This window comes from Xenopus laevis, chromosome 5S, assembly GCF_017654675.1.
Source record: "Xenopus laevis strain J_2021 chromosome 5S, Xenopus_laevis_v10.1, whole genome shotgun sequence".
NCBI lineage: Eukaryota > Metazoa > Chordata > Amphibia > Anura > Pipidae > Xenopus > Xenopus laevis.
The window spans coordinates 24,344,508-24,363,866 of NC_054380.1; the positions used below are offsets into that span (position 1 = coordinate 24,344,508).

General features: G+C 36.3%; 1 protein-coding gene across 29 annotated transcripts in view; it reads right to left on the reverse strand.

The window, feature by feature from the left end:
• The window catches only part of LOC108717747 (neurexin-1), an 830,073-nt gene that overhangs the window by 733,650 nt on the left and 77,064 nt on the right, over positions 1 to 19,359 (reverse strand). For 15 of the 29 annotated variants that reach the window (XM_041564308.1, XM_041564313.1, XM_041564311.1 and 12 more), the window contains exons 3-5: positions 8,242 to 8,259; positions 4,122 to 4,151; positions 3,417 to 3,428 (exon numbers count right to left, since the gene is read on the reverse strand). The exons of 5 other annotated variants lie outside the window; for them this stretch is intronic. In XM_041564308.1, coding sequence (XP_041420242.1) covers positions 3,417 to 3,428; positions 4,122 to 4,151; positions 8,242 to 8,259 — 60 coding nt within the window. The remainder of the gene's footprint in view (positions 1 to 3,416; positions 3,429 to 4,121; positions 4,152 to 8,241; positions 8,260 to 19,359) is intronic. 9 more of the 29 variants (XM_041564312.1, XM_041564292.1, XM_041564307.1 and 6 more) reach the window with 3 other exon arrangements.

Here is a 19,359-nt window from a genome sequence, read left to right on the forward strand (position 1 = left end):
GAAATAAAATACAGAGACCCCCTTGGACTTTCATTTGAAGCAATGTAAGGGGTTCTTCATGGTTAGGGTAGAGAGGTTGTGGAGTGGAACACCCTGCCAGATGTGATGGCAAATCCAATGAACTCATACAGTATAAGTGGGGTTTGGACGATTTCTCAAAGCATAATATCTAAGGCTATTGTGATACTAGAATCTACAATTACAGTATTAGAGATTTTGGTGTATACAGTATATATATATATATATATATATATATATATATATATATATATATATATATATATATATATATGTATCATCCTTTAAAAAGGTCAAGATTGATCTTGGAGTGTGGATACTCGTTTGGAAGATTTATATATATATATATATATATATATATATATATATATATATATATATATATATATATATATATATATATTTATATGTGTGTGTATAAATCTGTGTATCTATGGGATCATACTGAGGGGTTCTTTATTCTACCCAAATTATGTAATTATGTAACTGATAACTCAGATCTTTTCCATTCAGGTTTATCTGTTGACATTTGTGAATTTGAATCGTATAAGAGATCCAGGCTGGCATGATTATGTATTTTTTTTTGCTTTTAAACACCCTTTTTTAAGTTCTTGAAGAAATAGCAATCTTCCTAAAACTAGTTACTTTGACTTACATGGTTAACTGACTCTGATTATAAAATAAACAAACACTTGGACGACTTTTTTAAAATATGCTATGAAAATATATTAGATACAGTAGGTTACAACTTGTGTCTATTACTAATTAGATAATGAACCACAGTCAGTAATTCTTAAGAAATATCTTTAAAAAGCCATATTTAGAAAGCAGACAGTTCTTCCAGATGGATATTATACAGTAGGCAGAAATCAAAAACTATACGATATAGAAACAGCATATCTACATATCAATCTAAGCATTCAATGTTTTGTCCCATGTTATCAAACAGTCAGGATATCTGTGATAATTGTCAGGCTGATGGCATTGTAATTAGAATCTGAAGACAATTATTTAATCTGACATGAATGTATGGCTCTCCATATACATTCAAAGCTATTTCATTCTAAGAATTCAAAATTGGTCTACATTTTTTGTGCTTTTAGGAATTATTCCAATTTTTTGTTCTGCAAATCTAGGTGCTATGTGCTAATTAAACAAGTACCGTGTAGAAGCATGAAAGTCAGAATGAACAAAAAATTGCAAAATGCCCAAATAAAAACTAACAATAAAAATGTATGTCTCAAAACTAAAGGGTTTTATTTGTGTTGCCAGGGTCCCTATATTTTCTTTTTTTTTTTTTCTTAAAATTTGTTTTGTCTTAAATGTTAAATTAATATAAAAATGTTTCAATGCTGTGAAAAAAAATCAGTGAGTTGTCAATTATATTATAATGACAACTGGGTTTGAAAAATGAGTCATGTAGTGAACTTACCTTGTTTAACTACTTCATCCAAAGAGTGAAATGGGGCCTAACTTTGATATCACCTTTGTATTTCATAAGCACTTATGGAGCTGAGGTCAAACTAATGCAATTAATAAGTGTTTTATTATGCACATATGATTCTGTATTTGGATTGCATTTTCAAAAACATCACCTTTGGTAAAATCTTCCTTGTTGTTTCTCCCACAATACCAACATGATTGCTTATGCAGCAAAAATGTGTGTCACAATGCCAAAAAGTGGGTCTTTGTAAAGCATGTAAATGGTGTACATTTTGGGTCTACATTACTATGGAAATCATGCAAAGGTGGTGTAGGTTCTACAAACTCACTACTTAACTTGGCACAAAGGAAACAGAATTCAAATTTAAGGCACACATAAAATCCCGGACTTCCAGGATCCTGATCTGAGGCATATGGTTAAGTACAAGGTTGCTTTGCTCTTGTAGCATTGGGGTATTTTACATATCAAATGAAATATGCAAAGTGCAAAATTTAGCAAACAAATGACCATGTATTTTACACACAATGCAGCATTTTCCCAGATGTTTGAAAACATGCCTCTGGTTGCTCTCTATGGGTTCCTAGATATGAGCAGATCTTAGACTCAAAGCTGACATTATTTTCAAGGCTCACTTGTATCCATTCTAGCCTGTATGATGCAATTGCCTTTAAATAATCCTATCAAGCTGAACAGGTGTATAAATGTGAGGTGCAAAATGCTAACAAGCTAGTATAGGCACAAGTACCTTTCTGAATAGCACTTTTGCCTCTAAATAAATTGAGGCCAAACAGGACAAATATTTAACAGATCACCATAAAAATATGAAGTATGGCATTCAACTACATAAAGCTAAACTACCCCTGTAGCTTTTATTAGAGTGTATCAATCAAGAATCACATTTAAAACACATTGATTTTATAGCCCTACAATAAAGCGTCACAATAGCAAATGTCTCAAGGTTTATACCTTTTTAAAAAGCTTCTATTCTCCAGAAAAAAATTGTTGTTAAAATGACTTCTGTGTAATTATGTTTTTGTTTCTATTTTACCCTATGCGTTAAGAACTTTAATCTTTACTAAAAAGATTTGCTAAAATTTCCTATATTTCCATTTGAAAAAACTGAGACAAGATTAAGTGACTGTTGCTACTCTGACACTCTTTAAAGAAGCTCAAACGTGTCTTGGTAAGTAATTGTTTCCCTCTATTTTTATAAATACGAAACCTCATTAACATAGATACAAAATTGCCCCCTAACTGTAAAGCTAAGTTACACATTTGCTTTAATTATAGGAACTCCCCTTGACTCGAAAAATGACTACAGCTATTCTCTACAGAAACATAGATTTTGTAACCATTTGTATTATGCTTTTTTTGTTTGTTTTAATTAATTATCTTTTTCAGGCTCTCGGGATTTACAGCTAATTGACTGGGTTGGCTGATTACCCTTGTCATGTGCATCGGGGGATCATACTATATGTATTATTTCAAGAACAATGGTCATACAACCTGTTTGGAACTGATCAAACTGTATGACTGGTGCCATTAAAATAATAAACTTTAATGGCTGACATTCACCATGGTTTGCAGTGCTTTTTTTTCACATACAAACTGTTATTCAATATCTAATTGACATGGCTTCAATTTTCTAATTTATTGATCAATTTACTGATTTGAATGTCAAAATGCAGCAAACTCATTCACCAATTCCCATCTTGGGAATAATTACTATTTAAAAAGGAATTTGATTATCTCTTGTTAATTTAAAGTTACTGGCAGTTTACTGTATTGAGGTATCAAAACCTCTACCATGGATAACTATGGAGATGAGGTCCTCTCTTATTGTATAGTTGATGTTCCTCAGATATGTCACCTACCACATAAAGCCTTTGAGCTAAATATTTTTTCATTGAGACATGTTAAGTAATACTTTCATTAGGAAATTAAAATGTGGTACCTTTAGTTTTGCCTAGAGAATAGATGGAATGATTCCATGAGGAGAAAGCATTTCCAGACAAAGAGAACAGAGAAGAGAGAAAAGAAAAGTAAAGACATACATGAATATATGAAAATGCAACAGGCTGTTAAAATGTAACTGTAATATGTTCTAGTGACCTAGTGACTTTTGTGGATTAGGGTAAGTAAGCATGCAGTTATTAAGCACTAAGAGTCCTCATGCACTAATAAAAAACAGACATAAAAGAGATTTTAAAAAAGAGAAGTTAAATGAATACACAGAAAGACCTTAATTTGATAACATCAAAATTAGGGTTGGAGTGCTCTTGTAATTAACTGATCAGCCATGCATCAATGGAAAATAATAAACAACCATGGAATCTTTACTCAATACAATATGATAAACTGATTGTCTTCTCAATCTAAATCACCAACATTTTTTTGTTTTAGTTGAGAGTTTCTATTCTGAACCCTTAGAAGATAACCATATCAGAACATTGCACTGCTGTTTGTTTGCTCCCGATTTGGTTCAGTTATTATATTGCAGAAAAGGGTATAAAGAGTGAGCAGAAAGGAAACAAGGATGTGGCTAAAGTTATGTGCACAGCTTTAAAGCATTTGCCCATCTTTGCAGTGAAAGACTAAAGCAGCTACAGAAACAATAGGAGACAATGAAAGCAGAGTGGAAAAGGAACAGAGCCCATACCTTGGTCGCCCATCATCAGGTGCGCCAGACCTTAAAGGGAAACAAGAGCATAGTCAGCAAGATACAAGGGAGCATGGGAAGATGTTGCCACAGTGACAAAAATGGTTTGTGACAAGCAATTGTTCTTCCTGTATGGCATCGGTCTCTTAATGGGAAAAACCTTTTACAGTAATTCCATCCCTGGCAGACACACGCAGGGACAAAGAGAAATTAAACTACAATTCAAACGCTGGATGATCCTGCATGGCGGAATTTTATATCAACATAATACTTGAAATGAAAAAAAGAACAAGAGCATTATTTGGTGTCTATAAGGAATAATTATACAATCTGACATTCGTGCACGTTGACATTATTACTTTCAGTGCTCTTTCTTTTTACATTTCTAGGTTTTTAGCAGAAAGTAAGGCATTATACAGAAATGGGCTGGTTCTGGTCTTTTTCCCCTCATTAGAAATGAGTGTTTCAGATAATTGAAAAAAAATCCTTAAACACTGAAATGACAATGCTGGGAAATCTCTTTGTGAGAAGAGAAGGGCCTGTATCAATGGAAAGTAATATGTGCAAACCCAATGGGCGGTATTCTAAAGACATTTTTTTTAATTTGCATGATTTGTTATAGACAATGAAGATACAGTAGCACAAGTCAAGTGGATCAGATGCCGGATTTTGCTTGGAGAAATAGTTGGCATTTTAAAGAAGAAGTAACAGAGACAGAATGACTTTAGGAGAAGATAACGCTTGCCTGAGATTTAAGTCCAGCATTTGCAAAATTCTAGAATTTAAGGACTACTTCACTGTGTCATCTGCAAGTTTGGATCAGGGAAAAACCAGTAGAAAGGCTAAGAAAGAGATAACAAAAAAGGAAAATATACTCTAAAAATTTACATTATAGTCTGTGGGGATATCAAGAGCTCACGTTTGGGTTAATTTGTTTTTGTTAAACCAGGCCTGGACCAACAATTATTCAGATATCCAAGCCTATTGTATGTGTAAATTGCATTTATGTTTTCCTTTTAAAAAAGGTCACTGGCAGTGACTGAAATGTTGGGTTTACATATATATATATATATATATATATATATATATATATATATATATATATATATATATATATATATATATAATCTATATAAAACTAAAATATGTATACATACATAATATATGGGTGTTCCAATAAAAAGCCATATGTAATATGTGTGCTGGGAAGAGCTGCTCATATGGCTAGGTCAAAAATAAGAGATTATGAGCAATGACTGGATAACTCTGGGATTATGTGGACCCACCAGGCATGGGAAGAATTCATGGACCTGCTGTATGCGGTTCTTGAGTTACAGTTTTCAGTATGCTTGATTAATCTAAATGAACCTGATAAGAAATTCACTGTGACAGTCATTGTTTTGGACTGTATCTCAAGATATGTTATTTGGTCAAGAATAGATAAGTCAGCAGTCAATGTCTGCTATAGTGTAGATATCTTTAGTGCATGAAAATCTGGGATCTGTTTTTTCTATTGGAATTTTATCCTAGTCCAAAGTAGGTTGTATCCTCATACTTTACAATCTCTATATATTTGATGGATAATATATCTAATACAAAACCTAAAAATACAGTATATTTTCCTTTATTTTTTCCCGGGAATGCTATTTCAAGCTTTAATATGTAAACTAGGTATTGTAAAACACTCACATACTTGTGCATCCCTATGATAAGGCTTCCTATAATATAGTCTAAAGACAGATTGTGCAAGCCAAGCAATATATTAGCTTATTCCATTCAGTTAACTTTTAATAATACTTTTGATCTCATTTCACCATATAAGGGCCAATTAGAAATCATTACTAGCTATACAACCTTTAAAGCTGTGGAAAGTGGTGTACTGCAGAATATAGAGGCTACTGTCTGTTTAAACAATTTTTCTATTGCATGCTTCTTACCTCAAAAATATTCTTTATTGGTCTGTAATGGTCCTAGTAAAATATTAAAGATCTTCATTTATGTTTCTTCTGGAAAAAAACTGATTCTGGTTTTAAGGCAGTGTTTATTAAACGTTTTTTCCTCTGTAGAGGAAGACTGTGTTTGGTAATTAGCCTGTTGAGCCACCAGTTGGTTTAATATGAATTATTTACTTTATTTAATTACTGCTGTCTATTGTATTTATTTTAATTACTACTATCTACTGTGAGACATATGATGTCCACCCTAAACAGCACAGGGGGTTTCTAACTACAGTGAATTTTGAATCTACGTTTATAAATGTAATTCAAGAAGTATTCAGAAACATGGATTCAATTATTTCAAATTATTAAGATTTAAATTAGAAGAAAAGAGGTTCCACCTAAATATTCGGAAAGGGTTTTTTACAGTAAGAGCTGTGCACATGTGGAATTCTCTCCCTGAATCAGTTGTACTGGCTGATACATTAGATAGCTTTGAAAAGGGGTTGGGTGGCTTTTTAGCAAGTGATGGAATACAGGGTTATGGAAGATAGCTCATAGTACAAGTTGATCCAGGGACTAGTCCGATTGTCCTTTTGGAGCCAGGAAGGAATTTTTCCCCCTCTGAGGCAAATTGGAGAGTCTTCAGATGGGTGGATTCCTCTGATCAACTGGCAGTTAGGCAGGTTAAAAAAATGTAAAAGATTGAACTTGATGGACATGTGTCTTTTTTCAACCTAACTTACTATGTTACTATGTAGCTGTTCTCCACTCATGTGAAGAGGAAACCAGTATTAGCAAAATGGTCCAATACAGTACAATGGATTTAAACCATAATAAGGAACAGCAATGTCCAGAAACTTCTATGAATGAAGAGTAGTATACTGTATTCTTTTTGATATGTGCCACATTCAATAAGTAGCTAAATTTGTTGTGTTAAATTGTTTAAATATACAAAGCTAAGCACAAATATTTTTTTAACAAATATATATCTGCAGTGATTTTTGAGATTACCCTCATGCAGCTTGCACCACTATGGATTCGATTCATTTTTAAATGGTTAGCAGAATGATGGATTTACCGGTTCTGGTAGGCTTACTATGGGGAACACATGGCTTATTTCAAAAATACAACAGATGAGTCCATGGTAACTTCACTCTGCACTAGTTATGATGTTACATTTTCTAAAAAATTCTCTAAGGCTACTCATATATGGTGTAAGACCCACCAGCTATTTAATTTCAGGCTGGATTTTTTGATCTCAAAATGAATCAGTTGATCTCTCAGATTCAGATGTGTTTCCCATTGAGGTTGATTATGTTTTTTAGTAAACACCTTGTCCTAAGGGCATTTCCTTTGGATGATGAATCTGGATGATGAACCTTTGCATGGGGTTTTTGTGATGTTTATTTCCTTATATTTGCCACACACTGGTGCTCGTTGGAATGATTTCCATACTAGTTATTGTATGGCACCAGGAGATAGATTTCTCACCAAGACTATAGTGGAGATGAACTTGGCATATTTTGCTCTTACTCTATTTCATGTAGAATATTTATATTTCCCCTCACAGACAGGTTATTCAAAATAACTTGGACCTGGCTATGTGCCTGCATACATTTCCACATAGTAGGCAACTAATAATCGAATATATGATCAACTGCACTAATATCTTCTGGACAATAGGCTGGATATTTTTACCATATGTAGGTATTTCAGTGAAATAACTTTGGACCCATCTTGTCCAAGATGGTTTGCTAAAATAAGCATCAATACTCTTCATGCTGAAATGCCCCTTGACTGAAGACTATGGAGATGAGTTTAAATGGCATGCATTATGAAAACAAATTTACAATAACCTATGTAGTGCTTACTGAATATGGGGCATCTAAAAATAATTTGCCTCAAAAGTATATTCATTTATTTTAGCCTGCTAATGCCATGCTAAAATTGTAAATGTCTGCAACATTACTAAGCAAACTGCAGAATGTGCTTGGCACAGCAATGTGGTACACAATCTAAGCCAAAGATAAAATAAATCATACTGTATTGCATTTTCCCCTTTCAGATAATACAGATCTGCATTTAACTAAGAAGATACTTACCCTTACTTACTAAAATTATAAGCAAAGAAAAATTTAAAGGAAGAGAGCTAAAGAAAAGAAGAGGTCAAAAGCACCCACCTTCTACACGGTTGTCTTCTGAAAGCACATAACAGGGAAGGAGAGAAAAGGAGAAACATTCAGTAAGCGGCATGCAGACCAGAACTTGCCATTGCATGTGTTCATGCAAGGCATCAAACACAACATGCAAATGCTCAGTTGCTACCATTCAGGGTTGGGGGTAAAAGCAACAGAGAGGGTGGCTTCCACCTTTGGAATACAATCTAGATGTCACAACAGCCATTTCTGCAATAATTTCAGGAAGTGTGTATATTCCAGTTCTGTATACAATTCAGTACACAGTTTATGTGTGTCTTAATTATACATTCACATCTCCCAACAGATTTTGTATAATTTCTATTCTTTTTTCTTTCATTCTATGTAATTATACTTAAGCCTCTATTATGCTGTAGTGGAACAAGCGTGAAGAATGGAAACTTTAAGCCATTCATGAGAATCACTAATGTTTTCATTCGTTTTTTGAGAAAAGTGATTACAAATGATAGTATTATAGTTTATAAAGATATCTATCATTATAATATGACAGTACTAATGTATTCAATTACGAAATATATACATAAATATTCCTTTTTAACAATTCCTTACCTGTCAGTACCCACTGTTTTCAGACACAAATATAAAAATTTAATTTTTTACTTCTACTTGCTTGAAAAGACAAGTGTTTTTTGTTAAAGATATCTAGAAATACAGCATGACAGCACTGATGTATTAAATTCCACAATATTTAAGTAAATATTCCCCTTTTCAACAATACCTTACTCATCAGTACCTACTGTTTCCACATACTACTATAAAAATGCAACTTTTACTTCTACCTACTTGAAATAATTTATTTTCATTTGTCTGTTAAAGTGAGCAGATAAGGTGACAAGATAAAGGCCATGCTGTGACTGAATCTTCAATCCATTGCCTCAACTTGTGTCTGAAAACAAGGGAACAAAAGTCTGTCCCCATCAGAAAACCCTGCCCTGATGAACAATCTGTGAATGCGGTTTTGGTATGAAAATTTATATTATCAATCTACTCCCACATAAGTAGTGAAGGGCGAATTTATTCGCTAGGTGCGAATTTGCAGCGAATTCCCACGATTCGCCGCCAGCGAATGAATTCGTGAAAATTCGCCGGCGTAAAAAAAATGGACGCCGGCGTAAAAAAAAAACTGGACACCGGCGTCAAAAATTAGATGCCGTTTTGCAAATTTTTCATAGTTTCGCGAATTTCACTGGAAATTAGGGAATTTTTCAGCGAAGTGCCCCAAATTCGCCCATCACTACATATAAGCAATAATTTTAGAGGTCTGAAACATAAGAACAATTGCTGGGTGACTAAATTGGACTGCTGTGTAGTTACAATGAGTCAAGGGGAACACGCAGCTTTGTTATAGTATATATAATTTTAAAAACTGAGCTGTTGGGTGTCAAACTTTCTTCAGCTCGAAAGTTGACATCCCATTATCCCACTGCTTGCTATGAATTTCTACACTGGGAGCAAACTTTGCTTAATACACTAACCCCAACAGTTAAAACTTAAAAAAAGTCCTATTTATAAACTGGGTTTACATCCACAGATAATCTTATTATTTGCATTTAGTGATGATAGAAAAAATTCAACATAGTCAGTTTTGCTCTGAACTTCCATGTTTCGCCTCACGTGAAAAGTTCAGTGAAACTGCAGCAAAAATTCGTCATCCATTTAGTTTTGTGCATCAAAAAAAATTCAAAGTTTTCCGAATATTTTCGGTGAAACAGGAAAAACGGGACAGATTCGCTCATCCCTATTAACTTTTGTCAAAATCTGTAAGACATGCCACTATAATCCCAGAAACAACATTTGGTGACCAAATCATAGCCAAATATCTAAATTAAAAGATGATGTTTAAAAAAAATGTAATCTGTATATTTCAACATTAAATAGATCTCATGTATAAGTATCAAGAAGAAAGAATTCATACACAAACTAATAGTGTACAAATGAGACCCCACGAGTATAAATGTTTTTTATATATATTTGATTCTGGTAAGAGTAAATTTTTTAACTGGACTGATAACACTAAACTGAAAAGGATGCATCTAATATAGTATTAGGTACTTGAATGTTATACATTCATTGCCTAGTAATTTTACAATTCCCATATATTATTTTTTCTAAATCATAAAATCTACATTGCCCAGCTCTCTGTAATGTCAGGGGCATATTTATTAAGGGTCGAATTGAAAATTCAAATTTGACATTCAAACGTTTGGGGGTTTTTTTATGGCCAAAACCGTCAAATTCAACTAGGGAATAATTTAAATTCGATTCAAGTTTTTTTTAAAAAAAATTCTAAAATCTAAAATTCTTTTGAGATTTATCATACTCTGGCCTTTAAGAACTCGAATGCTGTTTAAGTCATGGGAGACATCCTGGGATCAATTTGGAGTTGTTTGTAGCCTTAATGACATTCAAGTTTTTATCAGAGAAAAAAAACTTGAATCGAGTTTTTAAAACTCAAATAGAATTAATTTTTTAGGGTTGATCCTACTCACCCGAGTTTAACAAATTAGATTTTTGAAAAACTCACATGAATTCAAAATTCAACCTTTGATAAATCTGCCCCTCAGTGTCAGCATTGTAGGTTCTACATCATTGGGAGGTAAAAGCATTAAAACAATTTTTAAAGGTGACTCATTGAGCTGAAATAATATACTGTAGTGAACTGAAGTTATTTTTTTATTTATAAAAGCTCAACAGTCCTTATTTTAGACTTATTATTGGAATCATTTCTGGAAGCCTTACATAAGGTAATGATCCCTGAGCTAACTAAAATGATTTGTATTTTTTCCCACAAAAGGAAAATAGTTTTTTGAGCCAATAATTTACAGCTTTTGCAAACAGCTTGGCATCCAACAACATAGCTACTCTGATGCTCTCCAAGTCAATATATTTTAAATATAGTTTTCATTTGGCAAATGAACACATATCAAACCAATCACCATGGTTACCATATCATAGTCAGCATACATTCTAGTACTTTACATGGACTAATAATTGAGCTATAGGTATCTTGATCTGTGTCAACTACTTTTTCTTCTTTCATGTGTTGTCACAGCATGAAATCCAGATATACATTAACCATGACTAAACATATGAAACAAATCGCGAATATTCCACCCACATCTCTACTTGCATTACTTGAATAAGGACTATGCTCTTCTTAGTATTTGATGAGCATTTAAAGACCCTTTTTTTTCGCATACTTTTTGAGGATATTTCTGACAAAAACAAGTATGTACCAGTTACTGTAATTGCTTGTCTATTTTTTTTATTACCAGTCGCGGTGCTCATATACTGCAAGTTGCGTATTTGTATTATTATTTTGTGTTCGTTTTCATACATGTAAATTAGGTACTTTCACCTGAAAATTATGTAAAATATCATGTAGCATAGTTTGGATTTGGTAACTATTACTTTATTGCTTTAAAATTTACTGGCTTGTCTAAGGGAATGTATTTCCTCCCACTGTCTGACGATTGTGCTAATTTGCATGACATTTCCTAAGCAGTGTAAACTTTGGCATCAGCCTTAAATTTGGAGCCTGATTATGGCAATTCAGAAAGAACATTGTTTGAAAATGTTTCTGCAATTGCTTTTTATAATAAAAAGTAATAATAGAATTCATACATACTGTACATACTGGTCGATTCCCAATGAAGTTATAGCTGTTTTCATTTCATTTATAACAAAAACAGGAAAACTGGTCAATAAGAGAAACCTTGTTCTGTGTAATTACATAGAATGCTTCACTGCTTCAAGATATTGGAAAAAACTCTCTTGTGACTTTCTATTTTTAAAGCACGTTTATCTGAACCTGACATCTACACCTATCTACACAAAACTTTATTATTGGCAGGTATAGCAAAAGCAGGTATTGTTCTCAGTCAGCAATTGAGCAACCCCATGCCCTTTAGGTACTATTTTTAATATCACTTGTTTTTTCATTATATAATGTTTTAGTATCATGTTTTTACACCAAACATTTAACTCCACCCCACCCCCCACAAACACATATAACCATTTCTTACTCCCTCCTACATATTTAGCTATTTTTATAATACTAAATATAATCCATTCCCATTATCACTCACATTTTCTAGGATTAAAATACATTCCTCTTATTATTATCCATAGTCTCTGTAGTGCCAAAATTTTATAAAAACCCTTATTATTCATATCAGCCCCTGACACAATGACATGGCTTTGTCTAGTGATGAGCAACATTTTTCACAATAAAAAAACGGGTCCGATTTGCCCATTACTATGTAGCATATAGCTGCCTTCCAAAACAGTCATCTTTTTGTTAAAGTAATAATGATCTTTTCTTCTTGCAAAGAACCTCTAAAAACTATAAATCTGGCACATATTGATGGATCCATTGGCCAAGCATGAAAAAGGCATCTTTGGTGAAAATTCTAGGTTTTCCAGTCTGGATATTCATAAAGACTGTAACAGACTGACGGCCTCAATAATGTTTTATATATTTGTAAGTTTGTATGTACCTGTCCAAATGTTTGGTAAAAAGTTAACTTGAATCCACTTGGGCACCTGTCTTAGTATGATGGCATGTTAATTACTTAGAGGCCTATTTATTTCATTTTTTTTTCAAAGCGATCCAGATAATCTGTATGAAAAAAATATCAAAACAAATTGTAAATCAGGAGGTGTGTTGTCAACATTCAAATTTTTTTTATTTTTTAAAGTTAAATATGTAGAAATTAATGGAACAAAGCCGTTTTCATCAAGTTTAATCACATTTTTTGTGAGATCAAATTTTCATAAAGTTTAAATGAAAATTAATGAATCCACCTGTCTAAAAGTGCAGTCTGCAACTACAGTTTATTCTTTTTTTCCCACAAAATATTCTTGAGCTAAAATTTCCCAAGTAAGCACTTAGAGGCTTGAATTACTTACTGAAAAGGAAAGGGCCTTTTATCTAGGAATTTGAATCTGTTTCTAAACAATGCAGCCAAACCATATTTTAGGCTACGGTCTAATAGAATACAAAAAGTGTAAAAAGTGTAAAAAAAAAAAAAAGAATATCAGACCAGGCACAAATTGTTAGTGAAAATCAGTGTCTACATCATGCTAAAATTGAATCCTTAGATATGCTTCCCCATTATATTTATAAAAATGAAAGAAATTAAAGCAAATCTTTGCCAATGGCAATGTGAAATAAAAGTGCATAATGTATATGATTATGCTAAACGTCAGATGCATTCCTTCTTTCATTGTGACTTTATCATTCACTGCATAGTTATAATTATAATTTGTCTACTTCTGTGCCCATTGTAACTTAAGTAGACTAAGAAATGAAGCAACGCTTTATAGCTGCTCAGCTGACTCCTTGTGCCATTCATTCCTTTTCTTAAAGAAAGTACAGTTAAAATAAATTAGTCTGAAAACAAGCATGGCTGCTAATTAAAATGTGGCATAAACATACATTTTATTGAATGTGGCACAGAGAAAACAATTATACAAATTGAAGCAGCTTGCTACAGCAACTTGAAAAACTGTTTACCAAGTTACAAATTCAAATAGAAACATGTTTTTGTTTGTTGAGGGACATCTACAGTATTTTCTTCTCCTTTTGGAAAAGGTGAAATGCAATTTTTACCAAGTTTATAAATAATTCAACATGTTTATTCTCAAAAAGTAGAAACAGTGAAGAATGTTTTAAAAAAAATGTGTTGTGCACCAATAGTGACACAATAATATTTACATCTGGAGAGTAACAGGCATAGCATTTGATTCTGATTTCCTTTTCTTCGATTGGGGGGTTAAATTTAATATCTAAAACTCACACAAACTTTACAGACTCAAAAACTTGAATTGAATTTGAATCTAATTCAACTAAGCACGATTTCTCCGAAAAAACTCAAATGTCAGGAAGGCTAGTAATATGTCCAAATTGGTCCCTGGAGCTCTCCAACTGACTTATACATGAACTTGGAAGGTTTTAGGTACTGTAGCAAACAGTAGAATTTGGGTTTTAAAAGGGCCAGAGTGTAGAGATGTCGCGAACTGTTCGCCGGCGAACTTGTTCGCGCGAACATCGGGTGTTCGCGCTCGCCGGAAGTTCGCGAACGTCGCGCGACGTTCGCCATTTTGGGTTCGCCATTGTTGGCGCTTTTTTTGCCCTCTCACCCCAGACCAGCAGGTACATGGCAGCCAATCAGGAAGCTCTCCCCTGGACCACTCCCCTTCCCTATAAAAACCGAAGCCCTGCAGCGTTTTTTCACTCTGCCTGTGTGTGCTGAAGAGATAGTGTAGGGAGAGAGCTGCTGCCTGTTAGTGATTTCAGGGACAGTTGAAAGTTTGCTGGCTAGTAATCGTTTTGATACTGCTCTGTTATTGGAGGGACAGAAGTCTGCAGGGGTTTGAGGGACATTTTAGCTTAGGTAGCTTTGCTGGCTAGTAATCTACCTTCTACTGCAGTGCTCTGTATGTAGCTGCAGTGGGCAGCTGTCCTGCTTCTGATCTCATCTGCTGACTGCTGCAATAACAGTAGTCCTTGTAAGGACTGCTTTTATTTATTTTTTTGTTGTTTTACTACTACTACTACTACTACTACTATAAGAGCCCAGTGCTATTAGTCTAGCAGTGTTGGGGAGTGGGACTGGTGTGCTAATCTGCTGCTCCTAGTAGTTCAGCAGCACCAACTTTAATTTTTTTTTTTTAATATTCATTTTTTTTTATTTTACTTTTTTTATTTTACTACCGCTGTAGTAGTGTATAAGTTGACCTTTTAGGCATTATTTGCCCTGTAGGCATTATTTGCACACTGTTTTCTTCAACCCGCCATCGAGCTGTGTGACCTTGTTCCCATTCTGTCTAAATATCCATAATATTACCGTCTCCAGAAAAAACACCGGAGTCACTTTTTTCAAGCAGCATTCATATATTTTACGTAATCCGTATCCACCGCTGTAGTAGTGTATACGTTGGCCTTGTAGGCATTATTTGCACACTGTTTTCTTCAACCCGCCATCGAGCTGTGTGACCTTGTTCCCATTCTGTCTAAATATCCATAATATTACCGTCTCCAGAAAAAACACCGGAGTCACTTTTTTCAAGCAGCATTCACATATTTTACGTAATCCGTATCCACCGCTGTAGTAGTGTATACGTTGGCCTTGTAGGCATTATTTGCACACTGTTTTCTTCAACCCGCCATCGAGCTGTGTGACCTTGTTCCCATTCTGTCTAAATATCCATAATATTACCGTCTCCAGAAAAAACACCGGAGTCACTTTTTTCAAGCAGCCATAATATATTTTACGTAATCCGTATCCACCGCTGTAGTAGTGTATACGTTGGCCTTGTAGGCATTATTTGCACACTGTTTTCTTCAACCCGCCATCGAGCTGTGTGACCTTGTTCCCATTCTGTCTAAATATCCATAATATTACCGTCTCCAGAAAAAACACCGGAGTCACTTTTTTCAAGCAGCCATAATATATTTTACGTAATCCGTATCCACCGCTGTAGTAGTGTATACGTTGGCCTTGTAGGCATTATTTGCACACTGTTTTCTTCAACCCGCCATCGAGCTGTGTGACCTTGTTCCCATTCTGTCTAAATATCCATAATATTACCGTCTCCAGAAAAAACACCGGAGTCACTTTTTTCAAGCAGCATTCATATATTTTACGTAATCCGTATCCACCGCTGTAGTAGTGTATACGTTGGCCTTGTAGGCATTATTTGCACACTGTTTTCTTCAACCCGCCATCGAGCTGTGTGACCTTGTTCCCATTCTGTCTAAATATCCATAATATTACCGTCTCCAGAAAAAACACCGGAGTCACTTTTTTCAAGCAGCATTCATATATTTTACGTAATCCGTATCCACCGCTGTAGTAGTGTATACGTTGGCCTTGTAGGCATTATTTGCACACTGTTTTCTTCAACCCGCCATCGAGCTGTGTGACCTTGTTCCCATTCTGTCTAAATATCCATAATATTACCGTCTCCAGAAAAAACACCGGAGTCACTTTTTTCAAGCAGCATTCATATATTTTACGTAATCCGTATCCACCGCTGTAGTAGTGTATACGTTGGCCTTGTAGGCATTATTTGCACACTGTTTTCTTCAACCCGCCATCGAGCTGTGTGACCTTGTTCCCATTCTGTCTAAATATCCATAATATTACCGTCTCCAGAAAAAACACCGGAGTCACTTTTTTCAAGCAGCATTCATATATTTTACGTAATCCGTATCCACCGCTGTAGTAGTGTATACGTTGGCCTTGTAGGCATTATTTGCACACTGTTTTCTTCAACCCGCCATCGAGCTGTGTGAGCTTGTTCACATTTTGTCTAAATATTGATAATATTATCGTCTCTAGAAAAACCACTTGAGTTACTTTTTTTCAAGCAGCATTCATATATTTTACGTAATCCGTATCCACCGCTGTAGTAGTGTATACGTTGACCTTGTAGGCATTATTTGCACACTGTTTTCTTCAACCCGCCATCGAGCTGTGTGACCTTGTTCACATTTTGTCTAAATATTGATAATATTATCGTCTCTAGAAAAACCACTTGAGTTACTTTTTTTCAAGCAGCATTCATATATTTTACGTAATCCGTATCCACCGCTGTAGTAGTGTATACGTTGACCTTGTAGGCATTATTTGCACACTGTTTTCTTCAACCCGCCATCGAGCTGTGTGACCTTGTTCACATTTTGTCTAAATATTGATAATATTATCGTCTCTAGAAAAACCACTTGAGTTACTTTTTTTCAAGCAGCATTCATATATTTTACGTAATCCGTATCCACCGCTGTAGTAGTGTATACGTTGACTTTGTAGGCATTATTTGCACAGTGTTTTCTTCAACCCGCCATCTAGCTGTGTGTATTATCGTTTCCAGAAAAACCAACTGAGTTTTTGTTGTTGTTGTTGTTTTTTTAAAAATAATGCCAGGCAAAGGCAGGCCGCCACGCAGAGGCCGTGCTAGGGGCCGTGCTGCTATGCAATCCTGTGGCCCTAGCAAATTGCCCAGTTTTAAAAAGCCAATGACCCTGAACTCCCAAAATGCTGAAGAGGTAGTTGACTGGCTTACACAGCACACCCCATCCTCTACCGTTTCTAACTTTACCACAACATCCTCCTCATCCTCCACTGCTATGGCCACCCCACGTAACACTTCCTCCACCACCGGTGCCCCTTCTTCACTGGGGTCAGAGGAGTTATTTTCCAATGAGTTTCTTGAACTGAGTAATGCGCAACCATTATTGCCAGAAGAAGATGAAGGAGATGAGGACCTTACACCAGATTTAATTCTGGCAGAGAACACGATAGAGATGGACATAATGAGTGATGAGGAGGAGGTCCCCGCTGCTGCTTCCTTCTGTGATGTGTCAGAAGAAATTGATGCATCTGAGGAGAATGATGATGAGGAGATTGATGTTTTGTGGGTGCCTAGTAGAAGAGAGCAAGAGGAGGGTAGTTCAGATGGAGAGACGGAGAGTCAGAGAGGCAGTAGGAGAATAAGACTTAGAAGAAGCAGGGAGGACAGCCCGCAGGGATCAGTAGGGCAACAACATGTATCGGCACCTGTGTTCAGCCGGCCAACGCACCCGCCATTGCCGCCAATACCGCCAACTCCGCCAACTTCTACTGTTACCGCCAGATCGCACACTTCCAAAAAGTCAGCAGTGTGGGATTTTTTTAATGTGTGTGCCTCTGACAAAAGCATTGTAATTTGCAATGAGTGCAGTCAGAAACTGAGCCTTGGTAAGCCCAACAGCCACATAGGTACAACTTCTATGCGAAGGCACATGAGCGGCAAGCACAAAGCACTTTGGGAGCAACACCTCAAAGGCAACAGGCAAACTAAAAGCCACACTCCTTCTGGTCCAGCATCTTACTGCTCTACCTCTGCTCTCCTTGACCCGTCTGAACCACCCTCCACTCCGCCTTCCACCTTGACCACCTGTTCCCATTCCCAGTCATCTGCCACCAGCCAAGTTTCTGTGAAGGCCATGTTTGAGCGTAAGAAGCCAATGTCTGACTGTCACCCCCTTGCCCGGCGTCTGACAGCTGGCTTGTCTGCACTCTTAGCCCGCCAGCTTTTACCATACCAGCTGGTGGACTCTGAGGCCTTCCGCAAATTTGTAGCAATTGGGACACCGCAGTGGAAGGTACCCAGCCGCAATTTTTTTTCTAAAAAGGGAATACCACACCTGTACCAACATGTGCAGAGCCAAGTTACCGCATCTCTGTCACTTAGTGTTGGGCCAAAGGTCCATATGACTACTGACGCATGGTCCTCCAAGCATGGTCAGGGCAGGTATGTCACCTACACTGCCCACTGGGTGAACTTGGTAATGGCTGGGAAGCAGGGAATGGGTAGCTCAACAACAACAGTGGAGTTGGTGTCACCGCCACGGATTGCACGCGGTTCTGCCACCACCTCTACTCCTCCATCGCTCTCTACCTCGTCTTCTTCTTCTTCTTACTCTGCTGCTGGGTCCTCCTTCTCCTCCTCCACACCTGTGCACCCCCAGCTCCCCCTAGGCTATTCGACGTGCCAGGTACGCCGTTGTCACGCTGTCTTGGGGATGACGTGCCTGGAAAGCAAAAACCATACCGGATCTGTACTCCTGTCATCTCTGCAGTCACAGGCCGATCGGTGGCTGACCCCACACCAACTGCAGATCGGAAAAGTGGTGTGTGACAATGGAAGCAATCTGTTGGCAGCGTTGAGACTAGGCAATTTAACACATGTGCCCTGCATGGCACATGTGTTAAATTTAATAGTCCAACGTTTTGTCTCCAAGTACCCAGGATTCCAGGACGTTCTCACCCAGTCCAGAAAGGTGTCGGCCCATTTCAGACGTTCCTACACAGCCATGGCACGCCTTGCTGACATTCAGCAGCGCTACAACATGCCAGTCAGGCGTTTGATTTCTGACAGCCAGACTCGCTGGAATTCAACGCTCCTTATGTTGGTACGTCTGCTGCAACAACAAAGGGCCGTCAACGAGTACCTTTTTGAACTGGGTGGTAGGACTGGATCTGCACAGCTGGGGATTTTTTTCCCCCGTTACTGGGTGCTTATGCGCGATGCCTG